The sequence below is a fragment of the Melozone crissalis genome, unplaced genomic scaffold (assembly GCF_028551555.1).
Source record: "Melozone crissalis strain CALT ecotype California unplaced genomic scaffold, PUWL_Pcris_2 ptg000042l_1, whole genome shotgun sequence".
Lineage (NCBI taxonomy): Eukaryota > Metazoa > Chordata > Aves > Passeriformes > Passerellidae > Melozone > Melozone crissalis.
The window spans coordinates 30,782,893-30,802,267 of record NW_026535820.1 but is presented as its reverse complement, the minus strand read 5'-3'; the positions used below and the strand labels follow the sequence as shown (position 1 = coordinate 30,802,267).

The 19,375-nt window shown below is 40.8% G+C and overlaps 1 protein-coding gene across 6 annotated transcripts in view; it reads right to left on the bottom strand.

The window, feature by feature from the left end:
• Positions 1 to 19,375, bottom strand: part of CARMIL1 (capping protein regulator and myosin 1 linker 1) — a 189,972-nt gene that overhangs the window by 26,170 nt on the left and 144,427 nt on the right. For 3 of the 6 annotated variants that reach the window (XM_054284676.1, XM_054284680.1, XM_054284677.1), the window contains 3 exons: positions 17,965 to 18,052; positions 15,156 to 15,305; positions 1,459 to 1,476 (listed from right to left, as the gene is read on the bottom strand). In XM_054284676.1, the coding sequence (XP_054140651.1) occupies positions 1,459 to 1,476; positions 15,156 to 15,305; positions 17,965 to 18,052 (256 nt within the window). The remainder of the gene's footprint in view (positions 1 to 1,458; positions 1,477 to 15,155; positions 15,306 to 17,964; positions 18,053 to 19,375) is intronic. The other 3 variants (XM_054284678.1, XM_054284679.1, XM_054284681.1) reach the window with 1 other exon arrangement.

The window sequence follows — 19,375 nt, the reverse complement described above, 5'->3', positions numbered from 1 at the left end:
AAACCTTCTGTTTTCTAGCCTGTTTAGGAAGTGCACAGATGAAAGGCTTCTTGCCAAGTGAACTTTCTAGATCACACGCAGAGCAAAATGGGTCAAAGCATTAATTTAAATAGGCCAGTGTGCTCTTTTACAAAATATTAGGCTTAATCTCTGCTTAACATCTCAGCCACCACACAGTCTGCTGCAGCAGCAGTGCACATGTCATTGCTAGAGGAGATGTCTGAACTCCCCAGCCTGACTCCCATTTCCTACATTTCATGGAAGCAGTTCAGCTTTGGTAGAAGCACATCTTCTGCCTTCTCACCACCTCTGGCCGCCCAAGCACAATGTGGCTCTCTGGCCTTATGCTTCCCTTGTGGCCTTTACAGAGGAATAGCTGTTAGTATCACCTCCTCTCATACACAATCCCCACAGATTTTCCATTCTAGCACACCACCTCCTGAATTCTTCCTTGTTTTGCCTACTTTTCCATAAGCACATTGCAGGCTGCTTGGCAGAACAGATAGAAATATTAACTGCATCTCTGGAATTTGAGAGGATCTCAGGAGATGGCTCCATGAATGTGCCCTTCTGCAGTAGATGTGGGCCAGCAGATCTCTACCACACTTCCAAATAAGGGCTTATTAACACACATGTGTCCTTGTTAACTTTAAGCTCCCAGGATCTCGTCCCATGATCACTTTTCCAGATTCCTCCCTTCTGACTGCCTTCCTCACAAAACTGTCTGAGCTCTCTGGAGTTTTCTGAAATTGTATTACCAGCTGTGGAAGAACACTAGTACCTTGGGAATTAAAAACAACAACTGAAATTGTTCTGTTTTGAATGTTAGAAAACAATGTACTTTCAGAAGCAGGATCTCAGATATTCTCTTTGTTTATACAGATAATTGAAATTACTCTAAGTGCCGAGGGATATGCTTATTTCCATGTTTTTCTACTCCTACTTCACAGTAATTTATATTCAATCCTATTAGATACAGAGACGCTCTGTGACCCTCCTGTCACTTCCCTTTCAGAAGATTTCAAAAAAATTAATGAACAACTTGCTGCTCCCTCTTGAAATTTATCGCCCCAACCAGACTCCCTTCAACATATGGGTTTTCAGCTTTGAGAACATGTTTCATTAAGCCGCATGATGCTTGAATATAAAACCAACTCCACAGATTTTCCTTCTGAGAAGTAATATTTGTGCTTATACCTCGAACATCAGCACTCTGCTTTGGTTTGGTCTTAAAAGCAAGGGATCCCTTAAATTCAGATGCTACATTAGCTGAACCTTTTTGTAAATCCAACCCATTTGTAAATCCAACCCATTCCTGAATCACTGCCTATTTCGCTTGTAGGTGCAGATGGATGGCACTACAGTCTCCCAGGAGACTCTCAAGGCAGTACAGAGGCAAATGGAGCACAAAAACATAAACAAGTAGGCCAGAAACAGCAGAGCTAAAAAAATACTTACACTTGTACAGCAGAGAGTCTCCATGCAGCAAAAAAGAAAGAAAAAAGAATATGAATGGGGAAGACAAAGCAATAGCAGTTCTCAGGAAAGGAGGCAAAACCAGGAATCACCAAAATAAAGAAAACTAAAGCCAAAACACTTGGAAGTCTTAGCAGGAAAGGTGACATGCAAGAATGAGGTAAAAATCCCTTGTATTTGGAAGTGCTATTCAAATTTGTCTTTCCAGAGGAAAACCAGAGAAATATGTGCTGTCTTGTTTGATCTACATTGGGACAAATTAAGGTTTTCTGACATTTGTTTCCAATATAAGACACTCGCCAATGGTGCCAACCTGCCACCTGCTGTCCCAATTTTTCCATTTTGCTGGCACCAGTAGCAAAAAAACTCTAAGTAATTCTCCTACTTCCTAGTCTGAAAGAAGATTCTGAATTAAAAATTGCCAGTTTGTTGTGGTATGCAAGCAAGCAAGGAAAATAAAACAAAGCTTCTCTTGAAGGAATGAAAAAGAATGGAAGTCTGTTCTCCTGAGGTTTAAATAAATCTAAACTGAAGGCAACAGTATATCTCCTTCCCATAAGGAGGTTTAGAGGCACAGACTTTCAAGCACTTTTGGCACATGAGAAAGATGCTGTTTCATGACGGAAGCAAAACCTTTTCTCTTCCCTTCAAAAATTATAAGCAAAAAAAGGAAGTAGCACAGCCATTGCAGGAAATGAAGCAATCCCAAATGCCATACCCCATCTCTTCCATGGCTCAAGACCAACCATGCTCCTCCCACATTTAGGGTTAGAAAAAACAATTATTAGAAGTGTGCTTCTGTTTTCAAGTTGAATGGGAACTGCTGCTATTAGAACACAGCAGGTGTTAGCAGAATGTGGCAGGAGTAATCATGGTCGGGATTAAGCATCTTGTCAAGAAAGTGCTGCATGTTCTCACACTCAGCTCCCCTCTTTTATTTTCCTGCTGTCCTCAGGGTCAGTTGTTTGTTTGTTAGGGTTTTGCCACTGGGTTTTAGGGATTTTTTTTTTTTTTTTTTACCCTCAGAAACTTTGGCTTTATGCAAGAGTTCTCAGCTAGCAGTGATTCAGGCAAACCACCTCATTACTCTCCATGCACACATATACTCTGACTCAATTTCTCTGTCAGAATCTAAGTTTTGTCTTCTCTCGTCCATCTTCTACACTACCAATCACTACAGCTGCTCTGAGATTGCTGGAGAGACTGCAGAATCCATTGACAAACATCTCAAAAACTGAAACAATCTTAACAAAAAGCGCTCCTGCACACTTCAAAAAATAAACCTGGAACACTGATTCTCTTTCAGACAGCATTTGTGGCAGTAGTCCAGCATTTTCTGTGTATTTAATACACAGACAGGAAAGTTATTTGTATTATATATGCAGCTGGAAATGTGACTAGGACCAAAGTGCAAAGTAACACACACAAATGGAAGCAGTCCCAGGATTTGAGGGAGTTTACAGTCTATGGTCCTGATCCAACAAGGGCTTATGGAAACTCCTACCTTCCATATTTCAGTGATCTCCTGACTACTGAGGCACTTAAAAGGTGCCAAACACCTTGTGGGTGGGGAGTCAGGAGGGAGAAAGAGGCGCACCGCAGGCAACAGGTTAGACAAGGAAGCATCATTAAGCAAAGACCAAGGGACTTGCCTGAAGCTACCAAGGAATCTGGCTGCTCTTCAGGGAACCTAATGCCAGTGTCCAGACCCCTGAAGCACTACAGACCATGAGGCCTCTCAACCTTTCCCCGCTTTGTTTGCTCTCAGCGTAATTCCAATATGAAGTGCTCTGCCTCGCAGTGTACATGGACCATCCCCAAAGATGAAATATCAACCCACAACCAAAAATCCCAAGAAAATTAAGCCCAAACAAAATCAGAAACTGCATTCTAAAAATGTGCCAATGAGGTTTGAGATGTCATAAAAATATTTCAAAGGAATTTTACAGAACATATTTATCCAATGCTATACCATTTCAGCTGTATGCATTTTGTGGGGTATGCCTTTTTAAGAAAGAGGTATAAGGAAACAAGGCATTTTATCACAAGTCCTGTTGTTTACTTTTGCTGTAAGGAATTCTGACCTGTAAAGCTGCCATGACACCAGTTCGGTCAATCAACATTTGCCACGCTTCCTTTAGTCTCCTAACTACCTCTGATAGTGTCACACATCTGTTGTCTCATAAAAAAAAATTTAAAAAAAATTTCTTAACAAAGCAGAGCAGCAAATTGACCAGTTCTGGGTTTTGCACATGACATCTTTGGACATGCAGGTAGCTCACCATCTGCATAGAAAACCTTAGGAACTAGGAAGTTGCTATTGCTTACTTCAACTAAAAAAGATTTTGTGATGTGATTTCCAGGGTGAAAGCCCCCATGTGGCTTCTGAAAACCAGTGATGCACTTCTCACTTGCAGTGACAATAACCTGAGCCATTGTCTTTAGAATCTGCCCCATGAGCGCCATTGTCGTTGGAAAGTTAAATGCAATGCTAAAATCTGTGACACCTAATGGACTATTTTGGAGTAGACAGAAGAGCAAAGCTCCTCACAGTCCTGAATGTAGGGGCCATGATCTTTTGTATCAGCACATCAGTGCTTACCTTCATATTTCAGAGTTGTGTACTCCAAATATGATAGATAGATAGATAGAGTAAATAGTATATGTAAGTTTCAAGAGTATGTTTACTTGTCTTCCCTCCCTGAAGAGCTGAATTTCAAGAGGAGTTATGGGTTCAGTATTAATTCAATTAGTCTCATATAAACTACCCTGACCTTTAGAATTACTTTGTACAGAAATATTTTCTGAAAGAAAAGGAGTACCACTGCAGTAAGATAAGCTCAGTAGATTTGCCCTTGAGCTTGCTATATTTTACTAGCCAAGAAACTTTTGCTTTTCTGCTTGCTGAGATGTGGCACATGTACTCTGATCTTTCATCAAGCATTTCAGTATTTTCTTTTAATTAATAATTCTGCACTTGCATCTTTTGAGTCATGTAAAATTCCTGCTAATAAACATTCCTGCATAAAAAACCCCAAAGCTTTCACTATGAAGGGGGAAAAATCAGACACACAAATTAAACTGAGTGGTTCCTAAAATTACTAAACGAAATGTTTAATTTCATGTTCTGAATTAGTATCCTGCAAGGAATTCGTGCCTGCAACTACCACCTGCAAAAGAAAAAGCAATTCTTCATAGCACCAGTTTTGCTTTCTATCTGTTCATAAAGAGGTTAACATCTTCTACGGTACCTGGGCTTCAAGATGAGCCAAGAGGATGGCTCCAACTACATTACTTTTGCTTTTATAGTTATTTTAGTTAAAAACTAAGTGCAAGGCAGAGAATAAAAAGCTCTTAAACTTGGCAAACATGCAGGGGTGGACAGCTATTCAGGATAGCCTTAGGCAGTCCTATAACTGCTACCATATGTATCAGGTGCCCTGGGCAAGAACATCATTAAAGCAGCTCAGAGGCAATGTACTCCTGAATGGGTGTTCAAGCCAGGAAAAACAGGGCTTAGGGCAATTTCATCTAGCAAAGGCTGCTCCTGCCCATGGCAGGAACTTGGATCTAGTGAATCTTTAAAGGTCTCTTCCAACAGAAACCATTTGATGATTTTATGAAAAGAACTGTTGTGCCTGTCCGCCCTAGAGCTTCCAGCACTGAGAACCAGCACAACTTCTCTCCTTCCATCCAACAACCTGAAGTGAACAACTACCAAAAGGATTAGCACTCCTCCAGACAAAAAGCTACCAGTCATCTTTCCACTGTTACCAGGCCCTGTGTGGGCAGATGATGAATTGCTTGTGGTGGCATTTGACACGGGGAAATGCCCTGGAGGGCCAAGTGGACTCCATGCTCAGAATTATAATGGGAAGTTTTACTCTTGAAAACCCAGGCACACTTGAGCTGTTGTTATTTTCTCACAGAAAATACTGCTTCAGATATCTCTCCAGCATGCACAATAAATCTTTGTACCCCTCAGACATTTCAAAATATACTTTATGAACTAAAACATTAAAAAAACTTCTCAACTTTCTGAATTTTAAGTCCTGCCTATACTTTATCAAGTTATCTTCCTTTCCTATTGAAAACAGGAAATATCTTGACAGGCGGCTAGCAAATATTCGAAGACCCTGCATGAGAAACTGAAATATTTTTATAGAATATTTGACTTTCTTCTATAAAACAAACTGATAGAAAATGTCAATCATTATTTACCCAAGAGAGGATGGCAAAACTCAAAAGCTGACCTATGCAGTGATGACACTAAAGTATGGCCTAATTTAAATAATGCTGCTTGGTCAGACAGTCATGGGGCAGCACACGAGCCTAGGAGGGACAGAAACACAATGAAAGGACTGGAAGATACCTATCCTGTAAAGCAGGGCTGCTCACCACAAGCATGGAATGAAATGCTGATTGTATAGACACCAACTTCCCAGGAGTATCTAAATACCATGGTACTGGAAATGATTCATAGATCAACTGTAGCAGATAAAATGAGGTTCTGATCAGCTTTGAGTGAAACCAACCTGACTTTTCTATCACTTTGTTCTTCTCTCATTTTTTCTTTTCATATTCTTTAATGTCAGCATGCTTGAACATTCTTTCACTTGTTTAAGTGCTTTTGGTTTCAAATTAGTATTCCAGTCCTGCCACTACTGACCTCAAAAATTCACACTAATTTGATCTAACACGAGATACAATCTCCCTGCAAAGACAGATGCACCACTTTGTAATGAGGCTTTAGCTGACCTGAATAACATCCAAAGAAAGTAGGTTTTCCTCTAAGTTCTCCTCTAGTCTAACAAAAGATGTTTTGAGAGGAAGCCTGATAGATCTATGAAGAGGGCTGTGTGATGCAGTTGTCAATGACAGCAGTGGTGAGATTTCACTTGGAAGCTGTCTTCTCACTTTCTGGCAGTATGCATGCTTGATTTTATTTATTTATTTATTTTGACATTCCTATTCTGGTAACCCAGCTCATCCTAACCTACTTTTCCTTGACAAAATGTAGCAAAGCCTAATGGTACTCTGTAACTGCCTACCCTAACACAGACTTTATCTCCCCTCTTCCTGTGAGGAACTATTCTTTACCCCTGCAATATGAAGTACCAGTGTTGCAGAGCAAAATGTGGCAAGCCTCACGTTCTTCTGGGTGAAGCAAGAAGCGTGAAGCACTCTTAGTGAGACAGACTCATGCTTGTGCTATTTTCAGTAAGCTCTCCAGATTTCAGAGTAAACAAGATTTCCCCAGACAACACAGATTAAGTACCTCATGCCAACTTGTTCATCTGAGATGCTGGAAGAATCAAAAAAGCAGCAGAAAGGACCACACAGCCTATACAGAAAACTCCTCAGCCATTTGAGAAGGTCAGCTTGCCAGATGCTAACTGAATTGTGATACATCATGGCTGCAGAGAAATGTATGCTACAGAAATAGCATTATCACAGGTTATTCTCATGCTGCTTGCTGTAGTGCCTCTGCCAAAGGCTCCAGAGTAGAGATTTTGGCAAGAACTGCTCCAAAGGAGCTCCTGCTGATCTACCAGAGAAATAACAAGAAGATTCTTATGAGCAGAGGCTGTGGGAAGAGGATTCTGTATCTGTTTGTGCTGAGCATCAACTGACTCCGTGGTTCTGCTGGCAAAAGGGATCACATGAGTGCTCCCTGACCCAAGCTGTGCAAAAGGGCTCTGCCCTCATAACCTGTTAACTCTACCTGAAGCAGGTGAGCGAGTTCTGGGGTGATTCAGCCGCTGGCTGAATGGGCAAGCAAATGCAGGTAGGCACAGTCACCTCTGGACAAAGTGGTGGCTGAGTGTCCATCAGCAGGCTGTGACAGCCTATGACAGCCAGCTGAGATGCCTGTGCTGGCAGCCTGGGCATTCAAATTTTTGTCTGCAGAGTGGCCAATGGTTGGATTGAGCAGCAGGGAGTGGCACTACCCACAGACTGCACAGCTGTACATTCAAGACCTTTCTGTCCACCACAGACAAACTTCTTAGTAGGAGAAGAACTTAAAATCCCTGCAGAGAAGTTCAGCTCTCAAGACCAGTGCTTCAGTGAGCGATTTGTTACTGAACTCTCCTCTCCATGTGGCTTTTTCATGACACATGAAGTAAACCAATGGACACTCGGCATCAGTAAGACAATTACTGCCACAAAGGATATAAGTGCCTTCTTGTTCCCAGCTGGGAACAAGTTCATTTTCTTCCTAGCATCTAGTACAGTGCTGTGTTTTGGGATTTAGCATAGAACAGTGTTGATAAAATGATGGTGCTTTTAAATGTTGCTGAGCAGTGCTTACACTAAATCAAGGACTTTTCAGCTTCTCATGCAGCCCTGCCAGCAAGGAGAGTGGGGGTGCACAAGAAGTTGTGAGGGGGCACAGCCAGGAGAGCTGACCCCAGCTAACCAAAGGAACATTCCAGTCCATATGTCATCATGCTCAGCTTATAAAGCTGGGGTAATTGGCCAGGGGGTGGTGGCTGCTCCTCAGGGTCTGGCTGGGCATCAGTCAGCAGGTGCTGAACAACTGCATCATGTGTCACTTGTTTTGTACATTTTCCCATCATTATTACTATGCCCCCTTCCTTTTCTGCTCCACTTGTTTTTCTTCTCAAACCATGAGATTTTTACTTTTTTTCTGATTCTCTCAGGCATCCCACTGCGGGGGAGGTGAGCGTGATGTTCAGCTGCCAGCCAGATGAAATCACAACAACCACACGCCCTCCTCTCCACCCCCAGCACAAATCTGGGTCTGCTAAGGCACCAATACTGCAGGAAGACAAGTGCCTGGTACAGGTGTCACCACCCAAACAGAATACCCAGCAGCTGCATTCCAAGGCTCCTCCTATAACCTAGGCAGAAAGCAATCTCCAAATTTATACTACTTTTTTTTCTTAAACACGAATGCAGTGCTGTTAAGCAGTTTGCCACATTCCTCATTTACTTCATATTGTGCCAGTAATAAACCCTAGATTATGAGAAACAGCTTTGAACTCTAAGAAATCTCAGCTGGTTTAAGAAAAAAAAACTATCTATAAATTATCTATCACCTCCTTCCATTTAGAGACCCAAGAAAAGACATTGAAAGCCAGGTTTCTTTTAGAGTGTTTCAGCTGGGAACATGTAACCCCTCATAAGCCTGTACTCTGTAGTCTATACATGTATCAAGTACTGAATAAACATGGGTAAGGGCAGAGGGGATGTTGCAAAATTATATACAGAGGAAATCAGGGTAAGATAGGTAATGAATATTCACTATTAAAATTATTGCATGCATAATTCTAATGAGGATAACACATAAATTGGAAATAAACAAGACATTCTGCAAGGTGATCACACTGATTCCCTTTGTATGGCACTTTCTCAGCCACAGTACTGCATGTGTAGGGAAAGGCTTAAGGAAGGAGGACTCTGGCACTGTGCTTTGCTCCTCCTGGTAATATTTCCATAAACTGCCCTAGTTCAGGGTGAGTCAGAAATACGACTGGACTCCCACTGCACTAGATTTGCTCACATGCCTGTGAGCCTTTCCAGAAGCCAAGAACACTCTCACATACCATAATGCCAGTTTCTAGCTTCCCACAGAGTGCTGTATTTACTGCACATCAAAGGCCCATTTCTGCTAATGCATACAAGAGAGAAACTCAAGTGTCACAATCAATTTAATCCAGCATTCATCCAGGCTGCTGCCTTTGCCCTCATCCCCGTCTGCTTGTTTCTGCCACTCAGGATTTGTTTTGTGGGCTCAACCAGGGGACTAGTTGGTCTGTAAACTAACCTGGGAAAGAAATCCTCTGTGAAAAGCCGAACTGTCAGTTGAATCAATTCCCACACCCAGTTTGTTGTGAGGTTGTGGGCAGGAAAGTGCAAACTGTGTGCGGGGGAAAGTGGAAATGCTCATTTCAGCAAAAAGAAGACTTTTGCTGGATTAAGTCAGTCACAGAGTTGGAGCTTTATTTATAGCACAGGAGAATACAGAGTCCAACAGGAAACTGGGTTTATTTGCAGGAGGTGTTCTGTCTTTCATCCAAAAAGCTGAGTCTATGCTTGAGACAATTCTGTTGCAGGCAAATAGAGAGCAGTAGGAATCAGATGTGGTAGTAAGTCAGGGCATACCAGAGAATCTGTGCTTTGGTTTTCCTTCTTACAGAATCAGTGCACATGTTCCTGAGTGCGCACCATGATCCCCTCCTCCTGCCAGTGAAAGCAGCTGAAGAGGTTTCTGTTGTTTTAATTCAAACTTGCTACTGATGGGAAGAGGGGCAGGGGTTGGGGGTGGGTCAGAGGAGGAAAGCTTACAGGTGGTGCTTTATGAGTTTGGGGTGGTCCTTTAGTCGTGTGTGTTTGTTTTCAATAATTTCATTCTTGGTGAGTGCCATTTTTTCCCTTTCTCTGAAAACACTGAGGTCCATACACTCCTTGTCATTCAGAACACACAAGGTCATAAATTTTCATGTGAATACAGGACTCATCTGCTAATCTTTGACAATAACTAGCCAGAAAAAACATACACCACCAATCTACAAGTGTTCTGCTATTTCTGCAAATTTTCTTCTCTACTCAACAGGTGAAATCTATTTCTCAATAAAGAACTTTAATATATTGCTAATGAGATTTTTTTTTTAAACCTTCCTTCATTGAAATCACAGAACAATTTCTGTGGTTAAAATTAGAAATAGATGAAAAATGGCTAGCACTCAATATTCATCACAGGCAGTCCTGTCCCATTAGCCACTAGCATTTTTTCAAACACAATTTACCATCCAAGTGTTTCAATCTTACACTGAAATGCTTTAAAGAAGAGTTACAGGCAAACTTCTGTATTGCAACCTACAATTGCTTTACATGTTTCAAACACCTTCCAACCATACCTCTTCATAAAATAAATAACCTCTACTTTGCTCTAAAAACAATACTTATCCTGGCTGTATACTCATTACTACCTATAGTAATAAAGTTATATTGCTGAAAGAGATATTTTAAAAAGATGGGTACATGGATTGTTAGTAAAAGAAAAGCTGTTTCTCTCAAAACATCTTTAAATAGTGTCTCAACTCTATTGAGCTCTATTTAGTACTTAGAAGCCAAAATAATATTCAAATAAAAAAAAGACTTAATAACTGTTAAACACAATCTAATAAAGATGCTCCACTATCTTTTGGTGGGGAATGAGCATTATTTAGTTCTTCTTACTTGTGCAAAGTACTAATGCACATGACAACTAGAAGCATTATGCAAATCAAAATCAGATAGTATCTACCTACATGATCACACATACCAGGACACATAACATTAAGTCTCAGTAAAAAAAGGTGCATTATTTAAAGGTAGTTTTTAAATGCATGCATGAGTTGAATATGTGTCACACACATCATATACACACAAATCATACTATTTTATGAACTTAATTCATGATTGAGTCTAAGCTCTGAAAAGCAGGCCATGGGTTTTCCTTTCATCTGAGGAAAGCAAATCATTTTCTGCATAAAGATTTTTCTTTCCATCTTAGTTGCAAACAACTTTTATCTAATGACTCATTACCATCAGTGCAGCTCTAATCAAATGTAGACAAGTAAGACAGCTGTAGATTAGGGAAGCATCAATTTACTGTAGTGCAGCTCAGGGAGATCAGAAACTCTTGGATGTGTAATGTTCCAGCAATCTCATCCTACGCTGGACCACTCAATTGCTCCCAGTGTTCTTCACAACTCATTTAACAGACTGGCAAATACTGGCATGACTGACAAGTCTTTCATATTATGGGCTCTCAGGCCGCTGTTAAAGGCTGGATAAGAAATTTACCCTAAACTGAAGCTAATAAATGTTAATGCAGAGTTTGGTATTTAGGAAACCCTAATTCCCACAACAGAAAATACTAGCAATAACATCTAAGAGCCTATTTTTCAATGATGCATTTCGTGAGCCCATTTGTGATATTTCATTCTGTCTTGTCTGTGCTGTTTATACATATCTAAATTTCTTCTCTGTCAGGGAAATCCTCCCAGCCACATCCACTCTGCACTCTGCTTGAGAATAGGTGGGCAGGCTCTGAAATAGTGCCTGTCTGTTCCCTCTATCACCAGCAATGGAGGTTTCAGATCCCTTTGCTGCCAGTCAAAGCGTTTCAAACTTTTCTGTATTCGGCTTTTAATCCACACATTTAAAAAAATAACTCATAAACATTTTATTACCAATACATGCACCTCACTCCCAGTCATTCATATAGCTCCAGTGATGTACAATCTACCTACAACCATAGTCAAATGTGAATCCAGACCCAGTTTTCCCCACATTGTTGAAATCCAGCTTCAAGGAAAGCTGGTAAATAACAACATGAGGCTGTATGGTTTACCCCAGACAAAATACTGATCATAAATAGGCTTGCTGAAGAAAACAAAAACAAAGAATTGATGAAGATAATGGGGGTTTGCAAAACAAGTTCTGTTTTGCAAATGGGAAACAGCTTCCCCCAAATGGTGATCCAAGCCCAGTGCCTGTCCTTCATGACCAAAATCTCTTACCAAAACATCTTGACAGCCAGCTGGAGCAAGGCTGGGCTTAGAAGAGGTGAGTTTTCCCTGGCATCCCAGCAACATAATCAGCCTTATCTTACTTCCCAAATACTTTTGGCTATAGGAGATTAAGTTCCCAAACAAGCACAATACCAAGCTGCAATTCAAGGTTTCAGGCTTGAGCTTTGCCTAACACACTAATGCCAGGTGCATTTAATCAAAAGGCTGAGATCTGCTTAAGGATTTCCAATGACCAAGCAAGGCAGAGTCCTGGACTAATGCCACTTTGGAAGTAATTAATAAATAGCTATTTTGCATTTAAGATTTAAAATATTCAAAATAAATTAGGTTCCAAATTATAGTTTATAAAACCATACACTTCTCTTTATAGTAAAATCTCTCAGCAACATATCTGTGTCCTGCACTGACCAGCTCATAAAGAATTCCTTGATACCCCTTTCAGAGGGTTCCTTGTTTCCACACAAATACCTGTGTGACACTTAAAAGCTGCCACAAATAAGGTTATGTTTATCAAGAGAATATCTGAACTCTGTAGGATTTTCCCATGGCTAAAACGAATCACTTGGAAAGTGCTCTCTTTGAAGTTACTAACTCCACACAGAAGACGCATTCTTAAAGTGCTTTTAGTTGCAAGAAATTCAGTAAAAACATTAGCTCAGTAAAAATCCCTGTATTGCTCAGCCTTGTGGAGCTGTGTCATTGTGTCAATATTAAAGCTCAACAAAGCCAAGTGCTAAGTCCTGCATGTGGGTTGGGGCAATCCTAAGCACAAACACAGGCTGGGCAGAGATTAGACTGAGAGCAGCCCCAGGGAGAAGGACCTGGGGGTGTTCATGGAGGGGAAGCTCAACAAGATCTGACAATGTGCGCTCACATCCCAGAAAGCCAATTGTATCCTGGGCTGTATCAAAAGCAGAGTGGACAGCAGAGTGAGGGAGGGGATTCAGCCCTCCTACTCTTATCCTGTGAGAACCCACCAGGAGTGCTGTGTTCCAGCTCCGAGGCCCCCAATTTAAGGACATGGACCTGCTGCAATGAGTCCAGACGAGGCCACGAGGATGATCAGAGGGCTGGAGCACCTCTCCTATGAAGACAGGCTGAATGAGCTGGGGCTGTTCAGCCTGGAGAAGAGAGGGCTCCAGGGAGACCTTACAACAGCACCTAAAGGGCACCTACAAAAAGGCAGGACTTTTAACAAGGGTATGTAGTGATAGAAAAAAGGAGAAATGGCTTCAACTGAAAGAGGGTGGATTTTGATAAGAATATTAGGAAGAAAATCTTCACTGTGGGAGTGATGAGGCACTGGAATGGGTTGCCCAGAGAAGTTGTGGATGCCCTGTCCCTGAAAGTGTCCAAGGCCAAACTGGATTATGCTCTGAGCAACCAGGTCTAATAGAAGATGCCCCTGCCCACAGAACATGATCTTTCATGTCCCTTCCAACCCAAACTATTCTATGAATTCATCTATTTATTTGTGTATTTTTACAGCAGTAAGCAACATCATTTGCAGTCAGGATGCAAAAAGCAGCTCCCAAATATGGATTACAGTTTTTAATAAATGGATTCTTTAGCACTAAGATTACGGTCTCATGTTTATTTGATGCTTCATTCTCTTCAGAAATTAGATACTGATGAGAATCTGGGTCACAAAGGTATTTGAATCTCTGCGCAAAATGAGGGTGAATGAAGAGAATGAAGACATATAAACACTTCTGAAGATAAGTACAGTTAGCATCTAATGCGTTTTTAGAGAGTGTAACAGCAACACATTTCCATTATTTTAATATGGCCAAAGTGAAGGATAACAGTGGAGTGATATGATGCTGTCATATAACCATGGTGATATAAGATAAAGACAGGAGCTATTTTTTACATTTCCAGTATTACTATCCTAACAGGCTACAAGAATAAATTTAAAGGCAGAGTGTGGGGTGTCAAAACAAGCCTTTAGTTTAGTTTTCTATATATGAAGTCAGCATGCAAAAAACTAGCTTACAGGTACAGTGTTCAGATGCCATATATTTTACTGGGATGTCTCTCCCATAGGAGCTAGGGCTCAAAATGATAACTGAATGTTGGCCACAGAAAGCCTCTGGAACTGATAGCACCAGTGATGAACTAGATGATGTAATCAACACCACAAACCTCACAGGGATTTGTAATGCTCAGACAAATATTGTCTCAAACCAGCTCTCAGTGAAACAGGAGATTTGGAAGGGAGAGAACTTATTTTAAGCTGGAATTTGCAATGAAGGTGTGCTTTTGTTTTACGGATAAATGAGACCAGCAGATAGCTGATGGAGATAGCAGCAGCCCTGCTGCTCCTTCTCCTGTGCTGTCTGACTCTGCAGTACATTTATTCAGGGAGATGAATCAACAAACTTTCTACAAAAAGCAGCAATCAGTTTTTCTGCCATCTTAGCTTCTGGTGAAAGCACATGGCCAAGGAATCAGATAAAAGGTAGAGCAGAAAGCTCATCCCTTGCAGGAGTGACCACCTATTAGACTGACTAATTTGTAATAGAGAAACACGTCCTGAAGTTCCTGTCCACAGTAAAGCTCCCCAACAGACAGAGCTGGGTGGAGAGGAATTTGAGATTGAGAACAGCTATATTTGCAGTCATGTGGGTTCACATCTTGTAAGGATGATGACATGGCACAGAGCCATCTTTATTATAAAGTCACACATAAATCAACTTCTGTTCATGGTCAGGAACATAACTTTCAGGCAGAAATATTTTTTGTCACAAGTGAAAGAAATCTAATTAGGAGAAAGACAAAGGCAGAAAGCAACATGTTGTCAAAGGATAGCATAGTCCAATTTATTGCCTCAGCTGAAGCTCTGTGAGACTGTGCCCCATGAAAGAGGTGTTTATTGTACTAGCTGTGTAAGCAAGGGAAAGGCCCTTGAACAGGCACAAGGAAAGAAGTGAAGAAAAGGGAAAAGCTTTTTTTCTGCTGAACAACAAGATGCACTTCAGGCAAAATCTTCCAAACTAATATTTACTTCTTCTAGAAGCTAATTCCTAACTTCAGTTTCCTGATATCACAAATTTGCTAAATGATATTCTGAAAAGCATCTTCCCTTGTTACCTGTGTGGTTGACCACACAAGCTGTGGAATGTGTCTTACCATACAAGTGTCCAGATCCTCCAAACGTTCTATCTCTGTCAACTCCTCCACCGTGATCATGGAGCGTTTAGTGGGCTTTTCTTCAGCTAACTCAATCTCCAGTGATTCCTGCTGTGGAAGTGGCTTGCCACGTCTGGTCAAATGGTCAGCCTGAGACAAAGACAAGAACATGCCAGTCAATCTTAAAGACAAAGAGAACCCAACCAGAAAGCTTACAGAATTTCAGCAATCAGAAATCCTGGAAGACCAAGTACAAAAGGAAAGCTCAGTTATGTTGGTTAGTCCTCACACTGGGTTTGTCATATAAAGGAAATAGAAGTGTGGAGAGGAAGTTTTTCTTGAACCCTTTTTAAATTAACAAAGGCATGTACAATATCAGCCAATATAATTTTCATAATTATTCAATGGCCAAAAATGTTATAATCTGCTATTCACAAAAACCCCCTCTGTTCTGTTTCACTGAAGAAATAGATAGGGAAAAGCTGTAACAACAGTAAAGTCTGTTTTTAGACCTGCATAGCAAAAACTGCCACTGGGACCACAGAGAATGTTATAGAAGCCACCCTGGGTTGTATTTGGAATGGAGTGGGCTCATGATGTCATGGAAATGATGAAATATTTTCTAGTTCTTTTGATAACTGAAGAGAATATTAAATAAACACCTGCTAAAAGCAAATCAGCTTTTTAGCTGAAGATGAGCTGTCCCAAATCCCTTGGTCACAGAAGTCTTCAGAGGCAGCTAAGAAGAACAGTAGTCCACTGCTTCACATCAGCACAACACGGCACAACCAGTGGATTGTTGTTTTGTTAACCATCAAAAAAGGTCAACAGATGACCTGAGTTAATTATAGCTCATTTAGGAAAAGCACTACTTAGGAAAAGCAACTGGAGAGCTGCTATGAATTCATCTTCAAGCACACTAAAATAGCTGCAATAATAATTAATGCTAATCATTGTCTCATTAGGCAAACTGAGGTCTTGTTAAACAAGGTTTATTTTTCAAAGTTGCCTCAAACACTACTACTATGCCAATGCAACAAACACAGACATTTGTGGGTGGTTGAATTAGTAGAACATGACACTCCAATTTAAGGAGCTGGCTGAGAACTGCATCAGTGCATTTAATCTTTGCTGTATGAAGCACTAGCTGCCAGCTCTCAGATTGCAGCTGTCAGTTGAAGATTAACAGTGTCAAATTAGTCAGGAGTTTCTCTAGCAGCATTTTTGAGATCAGTATTCCTCAAGGTTTTCATCAGTGCTATACCATCTCAACTTAGAGCTAACAGAAACACAGCAGAGTTAAATGGTGAAAGGGACATGTTAGTCATGTAGGCCAAAATGGATCACAAAGCAAATCAGCCCAACCCAAAATGCACAGTCATTCCTTAGAAACCAAGAGCACTGACAATTAGCCAATTCCACAATCCTGAAAAGCAACAAGTATCCAGAAGCCTTTAGTGGGAGGGAGGTCTAGCAAACCTTGTCCTAAAATTAAGCTGCAGCTGAAACTCTGACAAAAGGAAGGAATTCTTATATTCTTGGCTATGTAAATACAATGGAATAAGGAATATCGGGAGAAAAACAATTTCACTCCTGTAGACACTTAAATAGTCTGTATGGTTCTGGAAACCACAGTTTTAAAAGTGCCTTCTTAAACAGCTGGAAAAATTGCAGAGGATTTTCAGTGGAGTGACTCAAAGGCTGGAGAAAATGATGTACTGTGCAGGAACCTGGGCATGTCCAGGTTGTGCAATACCACTGGACAGACACAGCCCAGTCGCCACTCATTCCAGCTGAGCCTCCTCCAGGACAAACTGGAGCTCATTCATGTAGTCTCTCCCACAGCAGGCTGCTGCTGCTGCTGCATAGCTCCAGATACCAGAGGTTGTACCTTTACACAATGCTGCTCTGTATTACAAAGGTGCATGCTCAAGTAACTCAGTCTTCCATTAAAAAAAAGGGGGAGGGAGGGCAGAAAGAGTGATTTGTTTTATGCATGTGAGGACTTTCACAGAGAGGAAATAAAGAGAATATATAGCTCCCTTATCTTGGTAAGAAAAACATCTGAGAAAAAATCATGACTGCAAATTGAAGCCAGAGAAATTTCAGTTAGAACTGAAGAGCAACTTTAATCAGAACAACCATCCACTAAGTTCTTAAAAAAAAAAAAAGTGTGCTGGATTGTCCTTACAAAGCCTCATTGCATTAGAAGCAAAAAAGATTTTCTGTGGATCCACAGTTGTTTATTTCTTCTACTCTTGATGAGGTAAGTACACCTCTATAATAAATATCTGTGCTTCCCAATAGCTCAGGACCTTCAAGTAAGAGTGCCTCCCCTCCTACCTTCAGATTCATTTCTCTTCCAAATTGATACCTCCATTTCTGAGGTAACCTCAAAACATACTCATTCAGGGAACAAGGTCCCAGCAGTACCTGAAGAATTCTAAAGAATGAAATCTTACCTCTCATTTCATGAGCAACCAAGCCTTATACTCTCAACTTGATAAATACTAGGACTGCTTTTAACTAACAGCTCAATACTGCATTCTGATAGCATTTTTAGTTCTAGACCTGACAACAGCTCAAAAGATAACAGGACAAGTATATAACACAGACTCTTCCAAGGTTACATCTTTCTTACAGCAAAGAGGCAAGAGCCTCAAAATTATATTTCAAAAGATGTCAGGATGTCAACAAAAATAAGACTGATTTCAAAATAGAGCTGTCAAAGGAGAAACTGAACCAGTTATAAATATAAATGGCATTGTTGAGATCTGACATATTAGATATCAACCAAGAAAAAACTCACCAGTTTGTGGTGGCAATGGGAAAGTGCATCCAGGATTTCATCTACAACTCGGTCAGACAGGAAAGAAGCCACTGTCAGCTTTACTTCACTGTATGAGGATTAGAAATGAGAGAACTTCTTAATTCACGCTGGAGATTTTCGTCTTTATTACACATTCAACAGTGTGACGATTATCCACTGTGCTGTCATTTTATTTGAAGTAAAACATTAGAGGGTGTCAGGATACATGACTGCAGGTTTCAGAAATAAACTCATGAATCACACAATAAACACAGGAGCCTCTGTACCATATTTAACCTGCTTCTCACAGTTTTCCATGAGATGAAATGAAAACATCTGGGTAAGAGAGCTGAATAAAAATAAGAAGTGAAACTCAGAGGAATACTCCACCACTAAAATCAGACAAACATGCATCCCAGATGAATGCTATTAGGACAGTGCTGCCTATAGAACACTACTCCACAGAACAACAACAATCCATTCCTTTCCTCAATTCTCTTTTGTGTTGATCAGCCAGTAAGGACAAGTGTACAATGTGTAAAATGCTGTTTCTTCAGCCAATGCCATCAGAACTTTGCTTCCTCTTTTGCTCTAGGTAACCACTTTCTGTCTCAAGAACTTCACATCAGCCATTTTTCCACTGCACAGACATATGGGGAATACCACCACACCTGCACACTGAGCTTAGGTTGCCCTAGCAATTCCCTCTCAAGGAAATATATACCTTGAATTGCTCCCTTGGGGTCCCATCTTTGGTGACAGCACCAAATACTCTGGCTGTGGAGGGCAGCTGATGTGGAGCTAACATGCACGACTGCCTGAGCTGCAGTCCAAAGCTCCACCTCTGCTGCCTCTGTTTTCAACACCAACTCTTTCAACTGGCATTTGCCAGCAAGTGACATGATTTTGGTTTATGGTTTGTATATGTTGACTGAGCTGAATTGGATTAACAAAGCTATTTCTGTCTGGGGCTAGAATTACTGCTGCAGGCAGCCTGGAGAAAAAGGTAAGGAATTCATTGGAAAGGCAATGCAATTCATAGGGAGGTAAAATGGTAGCCAAGCCACAGTGGGAAGAGAATGGGAGTGAAGGAATCTCCAGGATCTCTCAGCTACCAAAATTAATTTCAAATAACATAAGGCAGGAAAGATCACAGTGTGACACCCTCACCTCACTGACAGTTCCAGCTTCTACAAGTAGAAGAGGCAGTATTATTGTCCTGGGGCCAAGATTAATTTGATAGGACTGAAGTGAAGAAAACTTACTCCCTGAACCATTTTAAACACTCTGAAGGTATAACTAAAGCCTTTAACACCTTTTCCTGCCTATTTTGCTGTACTCTGCAAAACTGTTTCCTTCCTCCTCAAAGATATTAGCATCTCAATGCAAAATGTCATGCTTTTCAAGCATC